Consider the following 25,538-nt stretch of genomic DNA (forward strand, 5'->3'; position numbering starts at 1 on the left):
ATAGCTGGATTCAGTGGAAGGGATTCCTGCGGTGGCTGGGAGACTCGTCAGTATGGCTTGTGGGGTTTCTTCCAGCTCAGAGATTCTGGGGTTCCAGGAAGACGTACCACACCCACAGGGCAGCAGCCTGGCTCTTGGGTTTCCCATCAGCCCTGAATGACTTGGCTCTGAACCTTGTCTAAGCGCCTGCATTAGCAAGTCAACTTTCCCTTACAAGCGACGGCGAGAAGGTGATGATGGTATGACGGTGGAGACGGTGAGGCAGGTCAACACTGGAGAAAAGAGCTGACTTGTAAGGATCTATGAAGATATGCCAGAATTTTCTAGATCATTGGAATGTCATCTTGGTTTCTAGAATGATATGGTCAGACTCCCTTGATAGGAAACCTAATTAGTATCAATCTCGTAATCCATCCTGCTTGTCCTGTTGAATCTCTCCGTGGAGATGAAGGCCCTCTTGGTCTCGGGGTTGATCCCAGGCCGGATCCATGCCAGACCACAAGCCCCAAGTCCCAACCCAGCTGCAGTGCTCCAGCACCAGGGGTGGAAATCCTTCCCTGGGGGGAGTCTTGAGTTAAGGGCCTGGAGACCTACCTGGTCATTGCAGAAACCACAGAGGTCATTGCTTCCTATAAACATGGTTATTATTTTCCAATCTTCCTGAAAATTTATATTCTGGAATGAAAAGTAAACAAACAAGTAAATGCCTTGCCCCAGAGTCAAGTCAAGGAAAATACAAAGTGCTGATCACTGGCAGGGATGGATCCTCACAGACCAGAGGGCCTAGTGGACATTAATATTTTCTGTTCCTTGGTTTTGGGGTCCTGAGGTCATAGGTCACAGGTTGTAGGTGCTAAATCATTTGTTGTTTTTTCTGAAGGTGGAATCTCTGGACTTGCATGTGGCCCTGTCCTTCCCCAAAGCTGACACTCTCTGTCTCCATGGATTTCTCCTGCCCACTCTCTCTTCTGGGGGGTCTACCTCAAGTGGTCCCAGGTGGTGCCTCCCCCAGACTCACTGTGTCACTCTTCATCAGGTCCACCAGCTTCCTGGCCTGAGCAGGTAACCCCCTGTGGGCACACACAGGAAGAAAGGGAGAAGTCATGTGAAGAGCAGGGACTATGAAGCTGGGGCAGGGAGGGGTGTCTTGACACGAGTACAGCCATGTTTGGCCCCTCCATTGACCTACAGCCACCAGCACAAAAAGAAATATAAAAGCTGCTTTCTGCATGGTGGGAACTGGCCTTTTCCCGGGAACTGGCTTTTCTCCCACGGAGAGAGTTGCAAGTTGTAACATTTCAAGGCTCTTGGAGCGTCGTAGCCCGGAATGGACTGGCCATCTGTGCCGGGCTGAGACGATAACCAAAGAGAACAATGCACGTACACAACTACTGGGCTGGGACGTTAGCCAGGGGGCTCAGTGCACGTACGCCACTGATAACCATTTTGTGCATGGAAACACTAAATGCTTGCTCTGCAAACTCTGTAATTGCTTACTCTGAAAATTACTGATGGTATAAAAACTGCTGGAAACTGAGCCCTAGTGAGAGTTCCACCTGTGGAAGGGACACCTTGCCCAGTAGTTGTGATCCTTGCCCAGCCGCGTCGATTGACAGGGCTCTCCCGGCAGTGGGGCGTGGATGTTGTGAGTAACTGATTTGATGTGAAGTAATTGATTTGATATGAAGTAATTGATTTGATGTGTTCTCTTTTCGGTCAACCTGGTGTTTCTCTTTCCGGTTGATTTGTGTCATTTCTCTTCAGCCGATGTGGGTGTTTTCCCTTTCCAGTCGGGCTGATGTTTTTTCCCTCTTAATATTTGACCTATTCAGATCTGTTTGCAGACTATCGCCTTTACTATCCTCTATATAATAAAATATACCTTCAGTCCATTTGTTTGGAGTGGAAAGTGTCTTTTACGTCTCCGATCGAATCCCCGAACCTCTCATAACAAGGGGACTTAGCAGAGAGAGCAGGAATCAATTCTGTAACAGGAAAGTGTGACTGAAGGCCATGCCCTGTCCCAGAGCAACTTCCCCATTCAGTCTCCACTGGGGTGTGGTGTCGTGGCTGCTTTGGGAAGGCGGAGCGCTCCACATGTGATGGCGTGACTGTCGGTGAGATTGTTTTCTGTTCGGTATATTGGATCATATACTTTTCTTTCTCTTCCAAACCAGGCTCACTCAGGGCAAACAGAAGGCTGCATGTGAGTGTTTCATGTCATGCATGGCTCCACATGAGCCTGTTTCTGCAGGTGCCATGATCGCAGCCTCCAGGGTGCCCTCCCTCTCAAGGGGACATGGCCAAGTCAGACACACCTGGGTTTGACATTTAGTTGCCTCTTGTTAACTGTGGGAATGTGACTTAAATTCTCAATCCAAAAACACTGCAAATGGGGAGATAAACACCCCTAGCTTCAAGGGTCAGTGGGAGCAGTAAATGAGATGGGCAAAGCAGCCCTGTGTAGTAAGAGCCACTACTGGAGCCAGACAGCAGGGGTTTAATTCTGGTTCCACCACTGATCAGCACTGAGCCCTTAGCAAAGTACCTAACCTCGCAAACCCTCAGTTTTTTCCTTTGTAAGATGGGGATGATAAACATATCTTCTTCATAGAGTTGTTGGGTAGATTAAACAAGGTACCCACAAAAAACTTAGAACTGCACCCAGCATATGGTAAGCATCCAATTAGAAATGATCCATTGAATTATTTCTACCATCCTCACCACCACCACCATCATCAATAAAGTGCCTAGCACAGTGCCTAGCAGGAAACATTAGTTGTCATTCTCTTAACTATCAGCCCAACTGACCTGGTCTTAGTCATAGTAGACTAGGTATCAGATAACCTGGGTGGGGACTTTAGGTAAGCCACTTAGCCTCTTTGAGCCTCAGTTTCCTCATCTATAAATCTGAAGTTATCAGCTGCTCTTTCTATGGACCAGAGTTTCAGGATGATTACTCAACCTCTCTGAGCCTCAATATTATCATTAAGAAAACATGGGTATCTGACCCTCTGCTCTGTCCATCTCACAGCTATTGTATGGAATACACAAAGGATAGTTTGTAACTGTACACTGCTGTACATGTCTGAGGGGTTGTTATTGGACTTGGAATAAAGCCTGCAGGGCACGAGGAAGACAGACCACGTGGTTGAGGTGAGGCATTTGTTCAGACGACTTCGCCTCTTTGTGCTACAGTTTTTTTTTTTTTAAAGATTTTATTTATTTATTTTTCCCCCAAAGCCCCAGTACATAGTTGTCTGTCATAGCTGCACATCCTTCTAGTTGCTGTATGTGGGATGCGGCCTCAGCATGGCTGGAGGAGTGGTGCCTCGGTGCGCACCCGGGATCCGAACCCGGGCCGCCGGCAGCGGAGAGCACGCACTTAACCGCTAAGCCACGGGGCCGGCCCTGTGCTACAGTTTTTTCATCTGTAAAATCAGAATATTAATCCCTAACTCTTCCCTACAACCCTACAGGATGTGCTTAGACCAATGGACGACATGCAGGAAAGGGGCCCTCAAGGAGAGCAGGGAAGAAGTCCAGGGTCACATGGATCACACTCCATGTTGGTTACTTGGTTATGCTCTCCTTGGATGCCCTCCTGACCTAGTCATGCTTAGAGCTGCCTCTCCTCTTATACCACCAGCTGACATATGCTTGGAAAAAAGCAAAATTATGATAATATTAAAGTTAGAAAAAAATTGTAAGCAATAAATTAGTAGCCTTTCACCCCTCCCCCACCAAAAGGAAAATGAAGCCACAGAATTCATTATAAAACCTGTTAGGTTTTGTATGATCTCTGCTTTGGATAATTTGTCACCTTTCCTGTCGTGAATAAATGAGAAAGTTACTCAGGCGGCTTGTAGCCTCAGGATGGTGTTGAGAGCTAGAAAAATGATGTCAGGGAATCTGGAACCAGAACACAGGAATCCCTAGGAGCTACAAGGTAAAGTGAGGTTTGTTTTTCTGGAAGAAAAATAGATTAAGAAACAGAAAAGGTCTTTCCATTTATTTTTCCTAGATTGGGCATGGCATTCACCTGTTCTCTGACCGGTCAGCGGACCCACAGAAGCACTGTAGGCTCCGGGATAGTGGAGAGAAATGGGACTATAGGACCCAGGAAAGCCGACTCTGCTCTCAGGGACCTGCCACTTAGTGCCCATGGACCGCAACATGGTGGTCCCTGCAGCCCTGGTGCACTGTTGCTGGGACCACCATCCTGACCCGACGCGTGTTCTCTATTTACGGCTCACCAGAACTTTTGCATTCAGCACGGCATTGAGCATCACAAGCCCCCTGGGGGAGAGGTTCGCAGCCAGCCCCATCTCTTAGGTGAGGCTAAGATGAGGCCTGGGGACCAAGACTCAGGCTCAGGGCTTCCCCTCCCAGGACCAATGCTCTCCCCATGACACAGGAAGAATGCAAAGTCTAGAGCCTGAAAAGCCTTCCTGAAAAGCGTGTCTGAGGAAGGGAAGGAAAGGAGGACACGAAAGATAGAGCATTAACAAACACAGTGATAAGAACTGGGACTCAGAGTGAGCACTCTGACGGCCACTGTCCTATGTGGACATGAGAGTCATAGACAAAGCAGGGTAATTTGCTCAAAACATATCCCTGGCATCACAATCAATTGTGACCAGTCCCTGGGGTAGGGTTGGGGTAGGGCTAGCAGGTTGCTCTGTCCCACAGCAAGGGACACCCCCAAGAGAGCCCACCCTGTCCAGCTCTGACCTTCAGACCTCTCCCTAGACTCCCCCAGCCTTCAGCCATACACCCCAGTCTAGGCCAAGCCTTCCCCCCAGGTCCCCAGAGGCCCTGTGCCGTTCACTCCCAAGGCTCCCCTGCTCACTCAGCGTGGGCTCCTGCCACGGCCTGGTTTAGGAAGGCTCCAGGACTGTTTTCACTCCCGGTGCCAACAGAGAAGCCCGTCAGGGAAGGGTTGAATTCCCGGAGGATGTCTGGAAATACAAGGAAGAGATGTGCTTAGTAACTACCCCAAAGCAATCTTCAAGCTCCTTTGATGAGCACCAGTGGGCACTGGGGACAAAGTAAAGCCCCTACCCCAAAGCCCTTCCCCTTACTGTTCACTCGGCCCAGAAAGACAATGTCCAGCAGGCTGATGCTTAACCACCTGGGCAGCACACACAGGTGCTTAAAGAATTATTGTTGAATAAATGTGAGTCTGGGTTAAGTGCTTCTCTCATGCATTTTCTTTTTTTTCCTCCTAAATATACAATAGCTTTATTGAGATACAATTCACATACCATAAAATTCACCAATTTAAAGTGTACAGTTTGGTAGCTTTTAGTGTATTCATACAGTTGTGCAACCGACTTTAGAACATTTTCATCACTCTAAAAAGAAACCCTGAACCCATTAGCAGTCACTCCCCATTCTCTCCAACCCCATGGCAACCACTAATCTACTTCCTGTCTCTATAGATTAGCTTATTCTGGACATTTCCTATAAATGGAGTGATACAATTCAATATGTCTTTTGTGACTGGCTTCTTTCACTTAGCATAATGTTTTCAATGTTCACCCATGCTGTAGCATACATGAGGACCTCATTCCTTTCTATTGCTGAATAATAGTCCATTGTCTGGATAGACCATATTTTATTTATCCATTCATCAGTTGAAGGACATTTAGATTGTTCCCACTTTTTTGGCTATTATGAATAACGCTGCTATGAACATTTATCAAGTGTTTCTGTGGATTTCTCTTGGGTATATACCTAGGAGTAGAACTGCTGGATCATATGGTAACTGTTTAACCTTTGGAGGAACTTACAGACCTTTTTCCAAAGCAGCTGTACCATTTTATGTTCCTATCAGCAGTGCATGAGGGTTTCAGTTTCTCCACATTCTCTTAACACTTGTTATTATCTGTCGTCTTTTTATCAGAATCATTCTAATGGATGTGAAATGGTATCCCATTGTGGTTTGATTTGCATTGATGGTTACTGATGTTGAGCATCTTTTCATGTGCTTATTAGCCATTTGTATATCTTCTTTGGAGAAATGCCTATTCAGATCCTTTGCCCATTTTTATTTGGTTTGTTTGTCTTATTATTGAGTTGTACAAGTTCTACCAGTGTCTAGATACAAGTTTCTCATCAGATATACGATTTGCAAATATTTTCTCCCACTCTATGGATTCTCTTCTTTCTTGATGGTATCCTTTGAAGCTCAACAGTGTTTAACTTTGTAAAATGTATTTTTTCTTTTCTCACTTGTGCTTTTGGTGTCACATCTAAGAAGGCTTTGTTTAACCCAAGGTCATGAAGATTTGCTCCTATATTTTCCTCTAAGGGTGAGTTTTAGCTCTTAAATTTAGGTCTATGATCTATTTTGAGTTAATTTTTGTATATGGTATGAGGTAGCAGTCCAACTTTATTCTTTTGCATGTGGCTATCCAGTTGTCCTAGCACGATTTATTGAAAAGACTATTCTTTCCCCATTGAATGGTCTTGGTACTGTGGGAGATCAAGATTTGGCCACCCTGAAATATATCTCTTTACCTTGATTGTTTTCTCTGAGGGACATTTGACCTCTCCCACTAACTGCCTAAAGAATTTGACATGGTGGCTCCTTCCTGGAACAGATCTTCTATCATGATGGCTGTAATGTTAATGTAAAATAGATGTTACAATGGGAGGGGCACCAAGCCCCTTTTATCAAAAAACTCTATCTCTCCCTGACCACATTATCTATAGATGACCCCAAAAAGAATTGTCCTCCTGCCCTCTGAAGTCCCAGGCCACTACCCACCCCCAACACGCTCCTCGCCTTTAGCTGCAATACTTAAGCAAGCAGCTTAGACAGAGGGACGAGTTGCTCATTTCTGAGTTTCTCCCATGTATACATGTTATTAAACTTGGTATTATTTTCTCCTGCTAACCTGTCTTGTTAATTATTTGGCCAGCCATAAGAACCTTAAGGAAAAGGGCAGAGGGAGATTCTCCCTCTTCCCCCGACAGTACCCATGTTGAAAATGAGTTAACCATAAATATGAGAGTCTATTTGTAGACTCTCAATTCTATTTCATTAATCTATATGGCTATCCTTACAACAGTAACACTATCTTGATTACTGCAGCTTTATAGTAAGTTTTGAAATCCGAGAGTGTGAGTCCCCTGAATTTGTTCTTTTTCAAGATTGTTTGGCTATTCCAAGTCCCTTGAATTTCCATATGAATTTTAGAGTCAGCTTACCAATTTCTACAAAGCAGCCAGTTAGAATTTTGATACAGATTACATTGAATCATAGATTAATTTGGGGGGATATTGCCATCTTAACAATTTTAAATCTTCTGATCCATGAACATGGGATGTCTTTCCATTTATTTAGCTCTTCCTAAATTTATTTCAACAATGTTTTGTGATCTTAAGAATACAAAAGATGCATTTATTTTGTTAAATTTATTCCTAAGCAATTTTTTTGATGCTATCCTATGTGGAATTGTTTTTTTAATTTCATTTTTAGGTTGTTAATTGCTAGTGTATAGAAATACAATTGATTTTTGTATATTGATTTTGTACTCTGCAATCTTGTTGAACTCGTTTATTGTAATAATTTTTAGTGGGTTCCTTTGGATTTTCCATATATAAAGTCATGTCTTCTATGAATAGAGATAATTTTACTCCTTCATTCCCAATCTTGATGCTTTTCCTTTCATTTTCTTGCCCACCTGCCCCAACTAGAACCTCCAGTATAATGTTGAATAAAAGTAGCAAGAGATCCATCCTGATCTCAGAGGAAAATATTCTGCTTTTCCCTATTAAGTCTGATGTTAGCTGTGGGCTTTTAGTAGATGCCCTTTATCAGAATGAGGAAGTTTCCTTCTATTCCTAGTTTGTCGAGTGTTTTTATCATGAAGGGGTGTTAGATTTTGTAAAATGCTTTTTCTAGTCTATTGAGATGATCAGGTAGTATTTGTCCTTTATTGCACTGATATAATGTGTTAACTGATCTTTGGATTTTAAACTAACCTTGCATTCCTGGGATAAATCCCACTTGGTCATAGAGTATAATCCTTTGTATATGTTGCTGGATGCAGTTTGCTAGTATTTTGTTGAGGATTTCTGTGTCTATATTCAAAAGAGATACTGGTCTGTAGTTCTCTTTCCTTGTGGTATGTTTGTCTTGTTTTAGTATCAGGATAATAGTGACCTCATAGAATGAGTTGGGAAGTATTCCTTCCTCTTCTATTTTTGGGAGGACGTTGTGAAGAAGTGATAATAAGCTTTCTTTGAATGTTTGATAGAATTCACCAGTGAAACCAGAAAGTCTGGACTTTTTTTTTTGGTGGGAAGTTTTAAAATTACTAATTCAATCTCTTTGCTTGTTACAAATCTATTCAGATTTTCTATTCCTTCTTGAATCTGGTTCAGTGATTTGTGTCTTTCTAGGATTTTTTCCATTTCATCTAAGTTGTCTAATTTATTGGTATACAACTGTTCATAGTATTCTCTTATAATACTTTTTATTTCTTTAGTAATGTCTCCTCTTTCATTCTTGATTTTGAGGCTTTCTTCCCCCCATCCCTTGGTCAGTCTAGTTAAAGCCTTGTCAATTTTGTTGATCTTTTCAATCTCATGCATTCTGATGCCTTTACCACACTGGATCTACACTTGACTTTTCACTTTATTATCTTCACAACTCGGCTGAGAACAGGGTCTGTACATACCCCAGAGCCTCCCATGTGCACAATAAATGTTTATGGATTGAAATAAGAATAACCCAAAGTTCAGAAAGGTTAGGAGAATGGTTAAAAGTCACATAGTTGGTGAGAATAGAACCCCAGGCTAGAACTTTGGTCTCTCAGCTCCAACACAGGGCACTTTCCCCTGTCCCAGAATCCACGAGGATGTGGGAAAGGAACTGGCTAGGTAGCAGCCAGGACGTTAGGGACCCATGCCACCCAGCAGAGTGCTCTCTAGAACCTGCTGCATGGTCTACACAACACAGGTGGATTGAACTCATTCCTTGTGGCTTTGGGGACATTGTATTAATGGACGGAAATTACTCTGATTTCTACACAAGAGAAGGAAGAACTGTGAAATCACTACGGCTATCTGAAATTGGAATGGATAGTCCTAGGAGGTAGTAGGTTCCCCATTACTGGAAGAATCCAACACAGGCTAGCTAGCTACTTATGAGGAATGTCATAGAGAGGCACTACACATTAGATAGGGCAAGAACTCGCTGATGCATGCAGTTATCTCTGCCAGGAATGTTCCATCCTCTTTCCTCACCTGATCAATTCTAGTTCTTAGAGCCCCTTTTCAGAAGGCAAGGTTAGTAGCCTTATTTATTTTCCCCTAAACTTTGTACATGGCTATAATTATTATTGGTACGTGTGTCTGTCTTTAGGGAAACACGTCCCCAAAGAGACTTTGGTGATGTTATCAGGGCAAGGATCTCGCCTAATTCTCCTATTTCCCAGGCACCCAGCACTGGAGTATTGGCTGGATTAAACTAAATGCGGAGTTTTGCACTGAGATTCTGTTCTGACCCTATGTTCTTGTAAGTTTTCTAACACATTTCCATGTAGTTATTTTCCCCTGGATTAACCAGCCCCTACAATCAAACTGACTTCACATCTCGAGTAAGGAAGTTTCCATTACTGGGCATCACACACAATGAAGTATGTCAGGGGATTCCGCTGGAGGGCTAACATTGTCTCAATGCTTTATAAATCCCTTTGGTGAAAGATCTTGAGCTGGATGATTTCCAATCATCTTATAAATGATAATAGCATGGAAATCAGAGAGCCCAGCAAGCTGTTGTATATGCCCGGCCAGCCCACACCCAAGTCAATCACACTCACAAAAGCAACCCAAACCATCTCCTAGCGTTAGGCGAGCTTATTTAGAGCTCTTGTGTGTAGACCTAGAAATAAAGAAGATGGAGTACTTGTGCCACAGAACTGTACCTACTTCAATTCAACAGGATTTGCAAATAGCCAAAACAGCTATTTGAAGCCCAACCAGCTCTGCCTAGGTGGAGATTAAGCCGTCTCTATCATGAAGTCTTGGTGAGTTAAAGCTCAAATAATTTCTTAGCTCCTAAAGATGTATTACAAAGGGATAATTATAAGAAAAGTAAATGAGAATGGGACCAATTACATTCCTCTCGGGCAAAATGATCAGCCAGAAGATTTTAAGGAAAAAGAATGCAATCATAACATTTATTGCATGTGTATGTTAAGAACAAGCACTGTGATGTGTATGCACTAAGGGGAATAAAGAGATGAATAAGACAAGACCCTTCAGAGAATGTAGACAGGCTTTAAAAAATCATTCCAAGCAGGTACGTTGGCAAAGTAATTGAAGGAAAACCTCGGGCCCCAAATATGGCTGTCTTTGCACAGCCTGAACAAGGTAACTTCATCTCTTACTGCTGCAAGCAGCGTTTCCTAAAGCGACACACAGGAATTCAACGTCTTTGCATGCAGTGGTGCCTAATGCAGCCCAAGCCTAGATCAATGCCTCCCAGAATATGCTCTGCTGAGAACGACAGGCAAAGCAGAGATGGGTGTCTTTTCCTTCTTTCTTGAACCGTGTCTTAATAATGACTTGCACTAAGATTTGTCCTGAGCTCTCCTTTCCTTTCTTACTCTCTTCCTTCCTTGGACTAATACAATTTATCTTAAAAAAAAAAAGAAAAAAATTCTCCAAGGCTTTAATTTTTATCAAGAAGCCAAGCAGGACGACCGCCTGGGGGAAGCAGCGCCCCCTGCCCAATGCGGCGTCTCCTGTCACCTGGTTCCCTGCCGAGACCGCTACCGCCGCCAGGGGGCGCTGCAGAAACGCGCAGCGTGGCCAGAGCCCTCCCTCACCCCCAGGGGAGCGCGTACTCACTTGGCAGAGTGGTGACGCTGCTGAGGTTCTGGTCGCCGCCGCCGCTGTGTTGTGGGAACAAAAAGAAAATGAAGGTTGAAAATGCCAGCGACGGCAAAACAGCTCAGACACCACCAAGACAGACCTTTCTCCTTCTTAGAAACACCCTTGGGACTTGGAGCTCGCCCTCTCGTCATTGCTTCAGCAGAAAAATTGAAAAACAAACCAGAATACAGCAACTCCTCTCCCCTCGCCCCACAAACCGGAACCTCCAAACAAGAAGCTGATTTAAAGGGTCATGGCTGACTTTGTTGATGTTTAACTTGGAGCCTTGACATGGGGGCAGGGGAACTAAGTGGGCCCCTTCACCCCTGTCTTCTAAAGGGCAAGGGACCCCTCCTTAGATGCAGAGCCCAGCGTTGCCCCACTAGCCACCGCAACAACGCCGTGTTATCATCACTGAAAACAGTAAAGACCTTTGCCCTCATCCTTCTCTTCCTGTTGGGTTGGAAAAACCTGTTTTTTAAAGGGTGTTTTCTAGAGAACAACTCATCTTCCACGCCACTTCTAAAATTCCAAGGAAATCAAATTTGGATGGGTTTCTAGGCATGAAAACATGCAACATTCCAGAGTTTATTGGATTCCCTCTCCTTCCATATCCCCTCATTCTCTGCCAAGTATGTCTGGGAACATTTAGAAGGTTCTCAAAATGTTTGGAGTTTAACTCTGTGCAGCATCAGGAGGGACGATGCCAGGGATTCAACACTCGGGTTCCAGCGGGTGCCAGAGATGCCACTTTCTAGGCTGAGGAGACACCAAACCTGCCCTCTCCTGCCTGGCATGAGCCAGGTCTCACAGCACAGACGTGAAGCGGAGGCCGGCACACTGCAGCTTGTGGCAGCCTGGATTTGATTACAGAGCAGGAGCGAGCCTGCACAAAGCGATACACGATGGGGCAATGCGCCGGATTAGGGGTCAGGAACCATCTGCTCTACTTATTCTTTACCATCTGGGTATGTGACCTTGGACAGGTTACTTGCCCTCTCTGAGCCTTGCTTCCTCATCTGTAAAACGAAGGCCCTTTAATAATGATGCCAGCTACCATTAATCCTACTTTGTGTCAGGCACTGTGCTGGATGCTTCAAGTCTCTCCAATCTTCACGGCAGTACTCAGGCAGTATTATTATCCCTGAATCAAAGATGAGGAGATAAGCTCAGAGAGGTTAAGTAGCTTGCCCAAGGTCACACAGAGCTGGGCAGCTAGGGTTCAGACACATCTCTGGTTCCAAAGGGCATTGCCTCCTTCTGCGGTTACTTCCTAGAGGGAGAAATGGAAGCTAGAGATGCTTTTCCAACCCAAACGTTTATGTAGTTTCTGCCCCAAACTCCTCCTACTCAGGTCCCTGTCCCTGCTTAGGGGAATGTAGTGGTTTGGGGAAGCTGATAAATACCTTCCTCAATTAAACCTAGAAGTTTCTCATGGAACAGCCATAGGCGGCTCATCCCTCTGCCAGAGGAGTTGTTTTCTATGATGCTCAGGGGTCCTCCCTTACCCTGCACTGAAGGGATCTTCAGGGCTTCCCACGCCCTCACTCACCTCCAGGACAGACCTCGATACTGAGTCACGACGTCCAGCACGTCCCCAGGACTGGACCCAGCCCCATTAGCTGCCTGAGAGGGAACAACAAGGGGTGAGTTTCCCTGCCCGCCGGCCAGGAGGCCCATGCTCTGGTCCTGGCTGGGAAGGCCTGGGAACTCTCTGGAATCTGGAGTCTAGATGGCCCCCCATCCCCATGTGCATCCTGCCTTTTCAGAGGTGCGTGTGTGCTCCTGCTGGGAATCCTGGAGCATTCACAGCTCGGCCTCACCCTAAGAAACCTGCCCCGACCGAGACCGAGTGACACGGGGCTAGCCAAGGGCTCTGAAAACTAGACTGCAGGGTCCATCTTTCAAAAGGACAAATTTCAGGGTCCTGTTTTCCTCATTGTTTTTAAGTTGTGAAATCTATCATAAAAGAAGCATAGCGTAATCCTTTTATATCAATATATCTCACCTATGAACAATTTAAAAAATAGTAATAAAATGAAATGCCATGTACCTGCCCCTCAGTTGAAGAAAGAGCAGGTTCTTTTAAAACCACCATCCAGACACACTCGGCAGGGGCATGTCCCTTGCCTAAAGCCTGTTATTTCTGAGCAGGGCCATTCCGAAGGTCATGCTGAAGGCTGGCCACCCAGACAGCCTGGGAGGGTGGGCTGGCCTCCAGGAAAGAAATCCAGGGTGTGAGCCCTGCTCTCTGGTGCCCAGTTCCTCTGCCACCTGCCGGTTATGTCACACTCAAAGTGCTGCCTCCCCAGGAAGTCCTGAACAGCTGTGCTGATTCTGATGACGCCTTATCCAGAGAGCATCATGGAGACAGGGGGCTCGGGGAGGTGAGATAGGGCCACAGCCGGCAGGGAGTGGTTGGGATAAGCAGTGCTGAGGACCAGCCTGCCTGTCCTTCCTGGAAGGTTAGGAGCAGTAGGGCCTTCAGGGTGAAGAGTCGTTGAGGGGTCATGGGGCTACAGCACAAGGAGAGAATTCCAGACTAGAGTCAGGACCCATGAGCTCTGGTCCTGGTCCAGCAGCTACAAGCTGCGTGGCCGTGGGCACTCACTTCGCCTCACCCAGCTACACCTTCTTTATTGGTTAAGTTTAAAGAGAGTCATACATCCCAGGATCTTGTTGAGGATATTGAATGAGCTAATATCCATGTGAATAGGCCACAGACATGAAAAGGATCAGCTAGTCTTTAGGGAAGGTGCAGCTGGAGGCCCTGAATTCTACTGGCCCAGAGAACAGCAGCTGACTCGTCTGTAATGAGCCGCTATTGAATGGAGGTTTGTGTCTGGGAACCTCTGGGACCCTCCACCCAGGCTCTCTAAGGGCCCGATTTTGCTTTTCACGGATAGCTCTTTGCAGGGCCTGAGGTGTCACCGTGGAGCAGCTGCAGAGACGGGCTGAGATCATTTTTAGTACCTCCGTCTCTTCCACTGACCCCTGTTTTCTCACCCCACCCCCACCTCCATTAGCACTTGTTCTGTTTCATCACCTCTTCACCCTCCCTTCACTTTCCTACACGGACGAAACAAAGTAGCGGATCTGTGAAGGAGCCCTCCACCGTGGGCGGGTGGGAAACCTCGACCGGTGCCACCCACCACTGACAGGTGGTGTAATTTGGGCTGGGTCACTTCCATCACAGATGTTCCCTCTGGGGTTCCCCCACTTCTGGCTCTCTCCTTCATTCGGGCATTGGGAGAGGAATGAGGAGGTTAGAATGGAGGTGATGGGCAAGGAATGCAGGATTCCAGGGTGGGCAGAGGGTGGAGAAGGACTGGAGATCAGGACTGGAGATGGCAGCCTTTAACAGCTAGGAGTGAGATTTTCTCTTGCCAGGTTCTCATGTGAATCATGATCTTCCCCTCTCCTGCCCTTTCCTTCTAGAGTCAGGTAACTCACCGTGAGAGAGTCGCCCATCGCTCCGATTACCTTGATGTCAGCCGGCTTCAGCCTGTGAACTGAGAATGCAAGCAGGAGTGAATGGAAGATTGGGGTTCCTAGCTCCTCTGAAAATAATGAAGATCTTCCAGAAAAACTGAAAGTTAGTTTTTAACAGCGATTCAGCTGAGACAAAGATATAAAGAGCCTGTCCTTGTCATAAGGCTCAGCCATAGCTGCCATGGAGCCTGACTGCGGGGTTCCTCTTTGAGGTGCCTGGACGCAGGGTTAGGGACCTGGAAGGTAGACCAGCTTTCAGAGGGGAGTCTGCTGGGGTTTGGTGAAATCTGATGCCACAATGAGCAGTTACCCGCAGGGCATGAAATAGCCCCTGGCACTGTGATTTGGGAGTAAGGAAGGAATTGTGGTGGAGATGCAACCAATACTTAACCTATTCTAGGATCTGTTGATTTTTGGGATAAAATATGACATCGTCCTATTAAAAAAAATCAGCTCAGTTTTTCTAAAGTGAAAAGGGAAATGCTTTCATACCACTATTTTTTTTTAAATCAAGGTCAAATTCACATAACATAAAACTAACCGTTTTAAAGTCAACAATTCTGTGGCATTTAGTACATTCTCGATGTTATGTAACCATGACCTCTATCTGGTTCCAAAACATTTCCATTACCCGCAAAGGAGACCCGTACCCATTAGGCAGTCACTCCCCACTCCCCGTAGCCCCTCACAACCACTAATCTGCTTTCTGTCTATGGATTTACCTATTCTGGATATTTCCTGTAAATGGAATCATACAGTATGTGACCTATCATGTCTGGCTTCTTCCACTTAGCATAATGTTTTCAAGGTTCACCCATGTTGTAGCATGTGCGAGTACTTCATTCCTTTTTATGGCTGAATAATATTCTATTATATGGATATACCACATTTTGTTTATCCATTCATCTGTTGGTAGACATGTGGGTTGTTTCCATCTTTTGGCTATTGTGAATAGTGCTATGAACATTCATGTACAAGTATTTATTTGAATACCTGTTTTCAGTTATTTTGGGTACATACTGAGGAGTGGAATTGGTGGGCCATATGGTAATCCTATGTTTAGCTTTTTGAGGAACCATCAAACTGTTCTCCACAGCCTCACTCTATTTTCCATCCCTTGAATTTAAGCACGTACTATAACGTAGCTGAGCAGCTATTTACTTTTGTGACAAACATATCGACCACTAAGCAGTGACTGGATGCTCTGGGGACGACACAGTGATCAGAAATGGAGAATGTCCTCAAGAAGCTCACAGGCTGAGGAGGAAATGAGAAACATCCATGGTTATAATAATTTATAGGTTGATGAACACTATGAGAGCTATAAAGTGATATGAAACTCTGCAGCTGGAGGGATGATTTACCTCTGGGGTGTGGGGGGGACGGTTCAGAACAGGCTTCATGGAGAAGGTGGTGTTTGAACTCAGGATATGATGAGATAAGGTTGAGGGAGAGAGAGGTAGGGTGATGGAGAGAAAAGCATAAAGGACGGATACAGTCTGGTAAAGCATGTGAGGTCTGTAAAGAATGGCTAGTCATACAGTTTGGCTTAAGTGAAGGGTATATGAAGGAGACTAAATAACATTGGTAAGGTAGATTGGGACCACAGGCCTTTTATGCTTGGCTAACAAGTGAGGAGATTAACATGAATATTGCTATACATATATTTAATAACTTGCATACATACACTTGTATGGTATCAATCCACCCCTTTACCTTATACACATATGAACATGAATCCAAGTGCATTTGGTGGACCACACCTAAAATTCCTTATGCCATATATAGCTCTGTCCCCTCAAATCACAAGCACACCTCCCACTCCCCCAGAGTACTTTACTCCCATAGTTACCCTGACTGACGTAGCTCCATCTTTCCTCAGATGTCCCTTCCATTGTCTCTAGTGGTGCAATGCTGAACTAAATTTTCAAATAGCTTTCATGCCTTAGAAGAAGTCTAGTATAGCATTTGTGCCAGGAGTGACTCACCTCTGGAGGGAAGAAGCCCATCATTTCAGTGGGCCATTGCTTACAATGGATAAACTGAAACTTGTCTGCAAGGAGGCTTTCTTTTTTTTTTCTTGAGGAAGACTGGCCCTGGGCTAACATCCGTGCCCATCTTCCTCTACTTTACATGGCTTAACAAGCGGTGCATCGGTGCGCACCTGGGATCCGAACCTGTGAACCACTGGCCATGGCAGCGGAGCACGTGCACTTAACTGCTGTGCCACCGGGCGACCCCAAGGAGGCTTTCTTGACAGCCTTTCTTTGTCAAGTCACTCATAAAACATGCAGTGAAATACAGAGAACAAGATGCTTTCAACACAGCTGGACTACATTTAGCCCATTGTGCCCGTCAACACCAAATCGTGGGTGTATAATTATACCTGCGTAGGAAGCTGTATTGACACTCAGTGGACACACTGTTCAAAGGGACCTGGAGATCCAGGTCTTGTCACCTTCCGTGGAGACATCTTGTCTACCTGACTTCCATGCTACCTGCAGATGGGGAACTGCCACCCCCACTGAGGATTTGCTCTCATTAGAAAAGTAAAAGTCCCTGATTTTTCCTATGACAGCATGAAAACTAATATATACATAGTTGTGAATATGTGTATGCAAAATATATAGATTAGTGGTCCTCAAATTTGAGCATGCATCAGAATCATCTGGAGAGATTGTTAAAACACAGATGGTTGGTCCCCACCCTCAGCGTTTCTGATTTAGTAGGTCTGGGGTGGGCCCAAGGATCTGTGGTTAGAAGAACAATATCAAATCACAAAGCCAGCTGCACACATTAGCACACGTCCACGGGGCGGGGCCCGAGAACTTTAAAATGACCTCTTCTCAAAGAAATCAGGCTGTAGGTAAAAAAGAAGGCAAAAAAATGGAAAATCAGACCTCCTCCCCTCAACTCTAGAGGGTTTATTTTAGCTCCTGGTGGCGACAGTCTATCACCATATTCTTGTTGCTATAAGGCTTAATACAGTGAACTCTGTGAACACTATCTAGTGTGCAAAGGTTAGGGGAAATCTTTGGGGCTGATAAAATGTGGAAGAGATAGATAGATTTGCTTCAAAAGTGCATTACAGTTTGATAAAGAGACAGCTGAAACTGGCCATTCCTGTATCCTAAATACAGACAGAAAGGAAACACACACTCACACGCATGCATGCATGTCTGCATCTATGTGGTATAGATATATGTAGACAGATAGATGGATTTGGGGGGGCGGGGTTCTCATGTTGGTCATTCTGAAGGATTCCCTCCAAGAGAGAATAAATCAAATGAGCCAATCCTAGATGGGAGGAGTTTGACTTATCTGGGATTTTAACAACATAGAGCCCAAAACGTGTCATTGGTTTAATATTCTGTAGCTCTTGATTTGAGCTTTGTGAATATCATCATGTATGACAAAGACACAGCCTGCAAACACAGCAAAGCACTTTAGCCATTGGTCTCCTTGAGGAAAGAACTATTTAGAGATAAGATTAAATTTGTGTGCGCTGATTAGCTAAGCATTGTCTGGTACAAACTGTCCACTACCTTGAAAGAAGTTGATAAACACATCATTAACTCATTGAGATTTCTACAGAAGGGGCCTCTTATCAGAAGGCCATCTGAACTGTGATGAAATATCACGAATAGCAAGGAAAGAGTAGACTAGAGAATTGGGTAAACTGCCAACTATACACGAAAAGTTACACCCAGGAGAAAGACTTAGCACTTGGGAGCTTTGTTTTATGTAATCCAACAACGTCAACCACCTGGGGCCTACTGAAAAACCACCTTTCTTTCACTTGTCAGCTATGGCTGCCCAACCCACCTGCTCTCTGATTTGGGGGGCTTATGTAAAGACTTCTACAATGGTTGGCACAAGGTTGGAAGCTTGTTTCCGTCTCTGAAGTCCTTCACTGTGAGTTTATATGAAGAACTCTGTGCCTTGCACACGGTAGGAGCTCAAGAAATGTGTTAAGTTGAAGGAAAGACTAAGTGGCCCTGTATCAAGTACTTGACAGCTCTCAAAGCTTTAACAATGGAAACTATGGGGAAGGGAAGCATTTATTCATCCAATTGTCTTGGGGTGAGTTTGAACTTGCTCAGTAGTCTGGTCCTGCCTAGGGACAAGCAGGTGGTTTCTTCTTGTGGGGCGTCCACTATTACTTCCTAGTCACAGGCTAGGTTAAGTCACAAGACCCATGAACAAGGGGTGACTATGGAAAAGGCTTTGGGGTCTACACTGAACATCACGCTGCTGGCTCCCATGAAGTGAAACTCTCAATGATCACCCAGTGCTGTAACCTGGGCATTTTTCCTATCAGCTTTTGAATAGCTCATTTTAGCCAAATGGGTCAGATAAATGACATCAGGAGCTTAGAAAGGAGTTAATGGCTTAAAATAAATGAATGAGCTATTCTAATTCATACTATTGGTGACAGTGGCATATAATTATCTTTGTAGGTCCCTATTTTCAATACTATGAATTTTTCCCTCTGCATGTAATTAGCAGCTTGACATCAAGATAGCCAGCTTCAATAGATAGCCAACTTCAATAGGTAGCCAATGAGCCGTGGCCCCTCTGGCTCTTTCTTGCCACTTTTATTTGCAAAATGCTACTCCTTTTCTCCCTGGGGAAACATTAAATCAGCTACTAGGCCCAACATATTTTTTCTTAGTTATCTCAACTATGTTAGGGACAGAGCCGTGTAGTAATATAAAATAATGCAAGTATTTATGAAGTTATAAAGCCCATAGGAGGTAGCACGCAGCAAATTGCATGTGTGCACTGACTGGGAGGAAAAAATTAGAAGCTTATATTTTACTTTTGGCTACCAAATGCCAATTGGCTATAAAAAATTACTTAGATCAACTCTATCTCATCCCAAAGCCCCATGGATCAGTGGAAAAGCTTCATCACCTGTGGGCTCCAGAGGGAATGAGAGTGGGGCACCAGGGCTGCTAGGGGCCATGGCCTGTTGACGAAGGCAGTATCCTATTTTGAAACATCACTTTTGGTTAGCTGTGAGTATCTGTGGATTGGTTTGAGAGAAACACCAGACAAGGGGACTACAAGGAAAGTGTTTTTTTAAATAACTCTGATGGCAAAACAGTTATTTTAAAGATAGTCTTAGTGAAAAATTGTTTTAATGGAAGGCACTTTGGTCTAGTTGGTTTTTAAGATCCTTTTCAACCCTGAGAATTATTGATTTGATTAATTAGAAATACTCAATGATTCAGATTAGTTCAAAAACCATTTATCGTCTCCTTGCATGTGCTGAGCCAGCCCTGGCCATCTAGTGGTTAGGATTCGGCGCTCTTTCCACCATGGCCTGGGTTCGTTTCCCGGTCAGGGAACCACACCACCTGTCTGTCGGTTGTCATACTGTGGTGCTATGTGTTGCTGTGATGCTGAAAGCTATGCCACCGGTATTTCAACTAGCAGGGTCACCCATGGTGGACACCTTTAAGCAGAGCTTCCAGACTAAGACAGACTAGGAAGAAGGACCTGGCCACCCACTTTTGAAAAAATTGGCCGTGAAAACCCTATGAAGAGCAGTGGAGCATTGTCTGGTATAGCCCCAGAAGGTGAAAGCATGGAGCAAAAGACCAGGCAGGGTTCTGCTCTGTTGAACACAAGGGTTGCTAGGAGTTGGAATCGACTTGATGGCACTAACAACCACCATGTGAGTCATTGGGAGTATAAAGATAAGATGATCTGCTCTTATAAGTATGCATCAGATGCCTTCATCATGATTAGAAATGGCAAACACAATCTCCAGAAGAGTGAACGACCTCACAGAAACATGACAATTATCAAGGAAAAATCATAATGTGGCCCTACGCTGAGTTGGTTTGCCTCCCCCAGCAGTCACAAGTAGGGTTAAAATCTCCAGTCATAGATCACGCACAGGAATGAAATGTGTTTTTCATTATTGTCCAGTTATCTGGGGCGATTTTTCTAAATGGCACTTTTGAGGCGAGACTCAGAAGTACAGGCCCAGTGTTCATCTGTCAGTGCTGCCACCCAAGTGGACAGCATGCGTGTCTTGGTTCCACGCCCACTTGGTTAGATCAAGGATGCCTAAATCTACCCATCTCTTATTCAGACAGCTCCTATCACCAGAATATCTCAGATCTCAAGGTCCTGAGATTTCTTGTGCTTACATCTTCATGTGCCAATAAACACAGTAATCTTCAGGGCCAGGGAATAAAGAAGAGGTTCACACTTTATTTGGCTTTCAGATGTTGAGATACGCTCTCATGGACTGGTTGGTTATCATTGTCGTGATAGGAAGATAATCTAGACAGATTGCAAAATGCTTTATAGATCATCCTTCAGATTGATGAGATTAAAAATGGGATGGATATTATTTCACTGTAAAGTATGGCTATAAAAAAATGCAAATTCTCCCTCTCCCTCTCTCTCTATAGACACACATACATATGTGCCTACATACACCTTTGAGTTTTTGCTATAGGAGGGTCTACATATGAAGCTAATAATTTCTTTCTGCTGCTAAAGTCCTGCTAGTAAACTAACCAATAGGAATGAGTTGTCACCAAGTGTAGGGGGAAAATATCTAAAGACTGTGTGTGTAAGATCTATATCGCCTATTCCATGCTGCAACTTAGAACAAGAGTCAGCTATATAAGCAAAGTTTTGGTGAGAAGATTTTTAACTTGCCAATCATTTGGCTTACTTTGAGTGTGTAGAGCTAAGATGTGCATGACGGGCAGGCTAACAGCCAGGGCAATTATTTGCTCTACTAACACTCAGCAAAAGGAGACAACCTGACTACAAAGATTTGCATCCCTGAAAGATTCCTTCTAGGCACTGTGACATCCCCAAACTTAACTGTCTCTCCTGGAAGGCACATAGGAGGCATTCAGCAATCATCTAATAAATGCATGATCAAGTGAACAAATCAATGGACATATGAGTCACCCTCCAGAACCAGGCACAGGAACCCACTGCACTGTTACAGAAATGCTCCAGGGCTGATGTTTTGAGTCATGAGTGTCACCATACAGCCCTCCTGTGACCTCCCATAGTCATATGCACACAGCCATCACTCCAGGCTGGTTCACCTGGAGGAAAAGGTCCAACCTTTAGACAGCCATTCTTTGGGAAGATCTCTGCCTAGAACATTCCATAAGTCTCATTTTCATGGCCCAGCAACAGTCACTTTGGAAATACTGAGAAGCAGTGAAAATGGCACATTCATAAGACGGGGTGCTTTCCTGTTCTGTGCAGTGCTTGAGTGCAATCTGCATGTGGTTCTGACACGGAGTATGCACTGGTTATTTTTGCTTCCTGCTTACAGCTAGTTTTGCTTTTTGGAAAAAATTCACCTCGTCAAGGCTGAAAAGCAGGGACAATGACATCAGCTCACTCACTAATGCTGGGCTCCTTGCAGACCGTGGCCTGGCACACAGTTAATGCTCAGTAAATGCTTTCTGATAATGATGTATTTTAGTTAGAAAATAATGAAACACAGGCATGAACTTACAAATGTAAATACAGAGCTATTTCTATTGTCCTTGAAATACTTCTCAGGTGTGTCTCAGACTGTGTGGAAAGCCCTGTCATCTTAAGGGGCTCCTCATTTTGATGATTTTGGGCCTCAAATGGGTTTAAAAATCCCTTAACTTGGGGCTGTCCCCATGGCTTAGCGGTTAAGTGCGCGCGTTCCGCTACTGGCGGCCCGGGTTCGGATCCTGGGCGTGTACCGATGCACCGCTTGTCCAGTCATGCTAGACAGGATGTGCAACTATGACATACAACTATCTACTGGGGCTTTGGGGAGAAAAAGGGGAAAAAAAAAATCCCTTGACTTAAGCCGAGTACCTGAGGTGGGAATTGAGTCGGAGGGATCCCTGTCAGGGCACCCAATCTCTGTTCCTTCTCTCACCTGAAATGAGATACACAAAGAAATAAGGAAAGATAGATCTTGCAACATAAGAAATTGGGTGAGAATGGGGCCTCTATTTTAGAAAATATCACGTCACGTAGAAACCGAAGTATCTCTTAAGATTTCTTCCTCTCCTTCAACACTCGTATCCAAGTGTCCACAACATCCTTTCCAAACGCTCCCAGTGCGGTCGCCTCTTGACCCATCCCTCTACCTCAGACCAAGTGCAGGCCTCTGTTACTTCTTGTCCGGAATACCGCAGTATTCACAACATCACTACCTTCAGTCCCGTGGGCTTCCTCCCCAGCTTATGAATCCATCCAGATGACTTTCTCTCTCAACATAAAATAACTGGGTCACTCCCTGCCCAAATTCTCAGTGAAAACAGGGATTTTTGTCTGTTTTGTTTATTGTATCCCCAGAGCCTACAACAGTGCACAGTACATGCTTGATATATGTTTGTTGGTTGAACCAACACATTTCTAGTCTGTATTAACATCAGCATAAAGTCCATCCGCTTAGCGTGGCCTAAGAGGCCCCCAGACATTCTAAACGGTCAGCCTTTTCCCTGCTCTCTATGCCCCAGTCCTTTGCCCAATCACTTACCTCCACTCTCCCTCGCCCTTTCCCTCCCTGCATTTGCCCACACTCCCATCCACCTGGCTCAACCTTAGTTGTCCTTCAAGACTGAGGCCATGGGAAGCCTTCCCAACTCTCTCCTGTCTGTTAGTTGCTCTTCTGTGAGTTTCCAGAATATAGTACTTATTCCATTGTGCTATAATTGCTGGTCAAGTCCACTAGACCGAGTTCCTTGGGACAAGCAATGTATTTTATTTGCGTTTTTATCTCCTATGCCTGGTATCCATCCATCCTCCCACCCACCCACTTTGTCAGTTAACAAGTAGTGATTAGGTGCCTACTCTAAGTCCCTGCCCTCCCTGAGCTTGCGTTCCAGCAAGCTCTACAGCGGGTATTCAATAAATGTATCCTGAAGGAATGTATTGCTCCCTCTTAACATATGATAATAACAGTGACACATATAGAACTCATGGCATGCCAGATACTGTTATACCTGCTTTATACTTATTAACTTATTACAATTTAACAACAACTCTGTGAGGTAGGACTATGACTATTACCATTTCCTAGATTAAAAAACCAAGGCAGAGAGGTCAAGTACTTTGCCCATTGACACAGAGCCGGTAAGTGGACAAACCTGGACTTGAATCCAGAGCCAGTTCTCTCACCTCACTGTGCCCTGCTGCCTCTCACGTGTATCCTCTTTGCCGTGATATTACTTAGAAAGTGTGGGACAAGTTGATAAATCAAGAGTTTTTCGCGCTGTATCTCTCGCGCTTTGTGATGGAGGCCCAGGTCATCGGCTTTGCCTCTACCACATGGAGTAAATCTCACCCTCTTTTATACGATAGGGAGGCAGGGATGGCACTAGGACGGAATTTGTCTCAAGCCCTATCAGTTCCCCGTCCTCTGAGAAGGAGGAAATCAACATTCAAGTGTTTCTTAGTTCCTCAGAGGAGTGCAGGGTGCCCTATCTAATCTTGCCAGGAATTATCAGAGTCATGAGATAAGCAATAAGCAAGACGTGAGTAAGGGTGAGGTGGCCCATGCAGGTGTGGGCCGACTTCTGAGGCCTTTCGGTCTCCATGCTGTCTGGTTTCAGACTTCACCACATTTCTCTGCCTTTTCTTAACTTTCTCTTGGATTAAGGGCTCAGATGAGTTTAAAAGAACTTGTTAGAGATTTGGAAAAGGCCTGAAGAATCTTGTCTTACATCGAAATAGATGGGGAGCAGGTAGTGCTGAGCACCCCAACACACTCTGTGAAGCCTAAAGACGGAGCCATAGGGCAGACCTGCTTCAGGCACTGAGGTGACAGCAACACACTTGATCCTTCACCTTCCCCAGCCTGCCCACAGGGTTCCAGGACATAAAGAACCACGTGGAAGGTTCCAAAGACTCAGGGAGGGGTATGGCCCCTGGTTCATTTGCATATTTGTCAATCACAGAAAACCTCTCCATACCTCAAGCCTCTCAGCGAGTTTTGTCATCGTGGGCAGGTAGTTGCTGTTCCTGTAGGTGAACAGGTAGGGATTCTCCTGCAGAGAAAGGTAATGTGTTGTAACCATGACCCAGAAGTCCATATCCTTTCATCATCAGGCTTTACCATCCAGCAATGCCTTTGGCCAATTTGGAACATTCATACCATCCTTTAAATGAGGAGAAAACCATTCTCTGGTTTTCTTCTCTGTGCTACCCATTAGTTCCCTGACGGAGCTCACTAATGCTTTGAAATTTCCCATCTGCAATAGTCAGCATCTCTTGCTTTCTACCCAGTGGTTCATGCTACTAGGCAAAGTACATATATTTCCATGAAAAGAGAACTTAATTTTAAGCTTCCTGGCAGCCAAAGCAAAGAGGAAAGCAGGGTGAATTATAGAGTTCTTACAGCCTAGTAACAAAAAACTTTCTAATTCATTTAAGAAAGCCAAAAATTTGACTGGCATTAAATGATAAAAGGAATTCTACTCATTTATGTTCAGTTATTTTCTCATCCATTTATTCAGCAACATTAATTACATGCCTACTTACATATTAGGCACATATTTAAGACACCCATCTTCACATTTGGGGCCAGATGAGCTGTGGCTTTGTCCCTATGTCCCTAATGCCACAGGCGTGGAAGGGGCCTCAGTTCTGCTAAAACGACTTTCCTGGCTCACAGGTGTATAAACCTTAAGTGTGCCAAGTATGCAAAGCTGTGCCCAGGCCCAGAAGAACAGCCCCAAGACTCTAGGAGCTAAAGTCTCAGCCAGGGAAGACCCCACTTCACAGCAAAGCCCACTTGGTTATTCCATCTCTCTCCCCAATTCAGCAAGAGATTCTCTCTCCCACCCAGTCCTTGCCTACCTCAGAGGGACATTTCACCAGCTTCCTCTCTTCTGCACTGAATGGCTCATCTTTCTGTCCTGCTGGCTTCATCTAGAAAAGAAGGTGATCTTTAGAACAGAAAAGTCTTGCACAGGTGGCAGCATTCCAGGGTTCCAGTGAGAAAGACTCATTAGCCCAGTGTTTCTCAGGGTTTGACCCTGGGCCAGCAGCAGCAGCAGCATCACCTGGGAACACATTAGAAATGCAAATTTCCAGCCCCCACTCCAGACCTACTTGAGTCAGAAACTCTGGGGTGGGGTCCAGTTCTCCGAGTTTTAATAAGCCCTCCAGGG

At 44.9% G+C, this 25,538-nt stretch overlaps 1 protein-coding gene across 1 annotated transcript in view; it reads right to left on the bottom strand.

The window, feature by feature from the left end:
- PLB1 (phospholipase B1) overlaps positions 1 to 25,538 on the bottom strand; it is a 127,034-nt gene that overhangs the window by 65,295 nt on the left and 36,201 nt on the right. Inside the window, exons 15-23 of the mRNA XM_014781358.2 lie at positions 25,225 to 25,296; positions 24,339 to 24,413; positions 22,234 to 22,297; positions 14,347 to 14,405; positions 12,446 to 12,519; positions 10,870 to 10,913; positions 4,853 to 4,961; positions 1,019 to 1,070; positions 595 to 675 (exon numbers count right to left, since the gene is read on the bottom strand). Coding sequence (XP_014636844.2) covers positions 595 to 675; positions 1,019 to 1,070; positions 4,853 to 4,961; positions 10,870 to 10,913; positions 12,446 to 12,519; positions 14,347 to 14,405; positions 22,234 to 22,297; positions 24,339 to 24,413; positions 25,225 to 25,296 — 630 coding nt within the window. The remainder of the gene's footprint in view (positions 1 to 594; positions 676 to 1,018; positions 1,071 to 4,852; positions 4,962 to 10,869; positions 10,914 to 12,445; positions 12,520 to 14,346; positions 14,406 to 22,233; positions 22,298 to 24,338; positions 24,414 to 25,224; positions 25,297 to 25,538) is intronic.

Source organism: Ceratotherium simum, chromosome 11 (genome assembly GCF_057802395.1).
Source record: "Ceratotherium simum simum isolate JZ-2026a chromosome 11, ASM5780239v1, whole genome shotgun sequence".
Taxonomy (NCBI): Eukaryota; Metazoa; Chordata; class Mammalia; order Perissodactyla; family Rhinocerotidae; genus Ceratotherium; species Ceratotherium simum.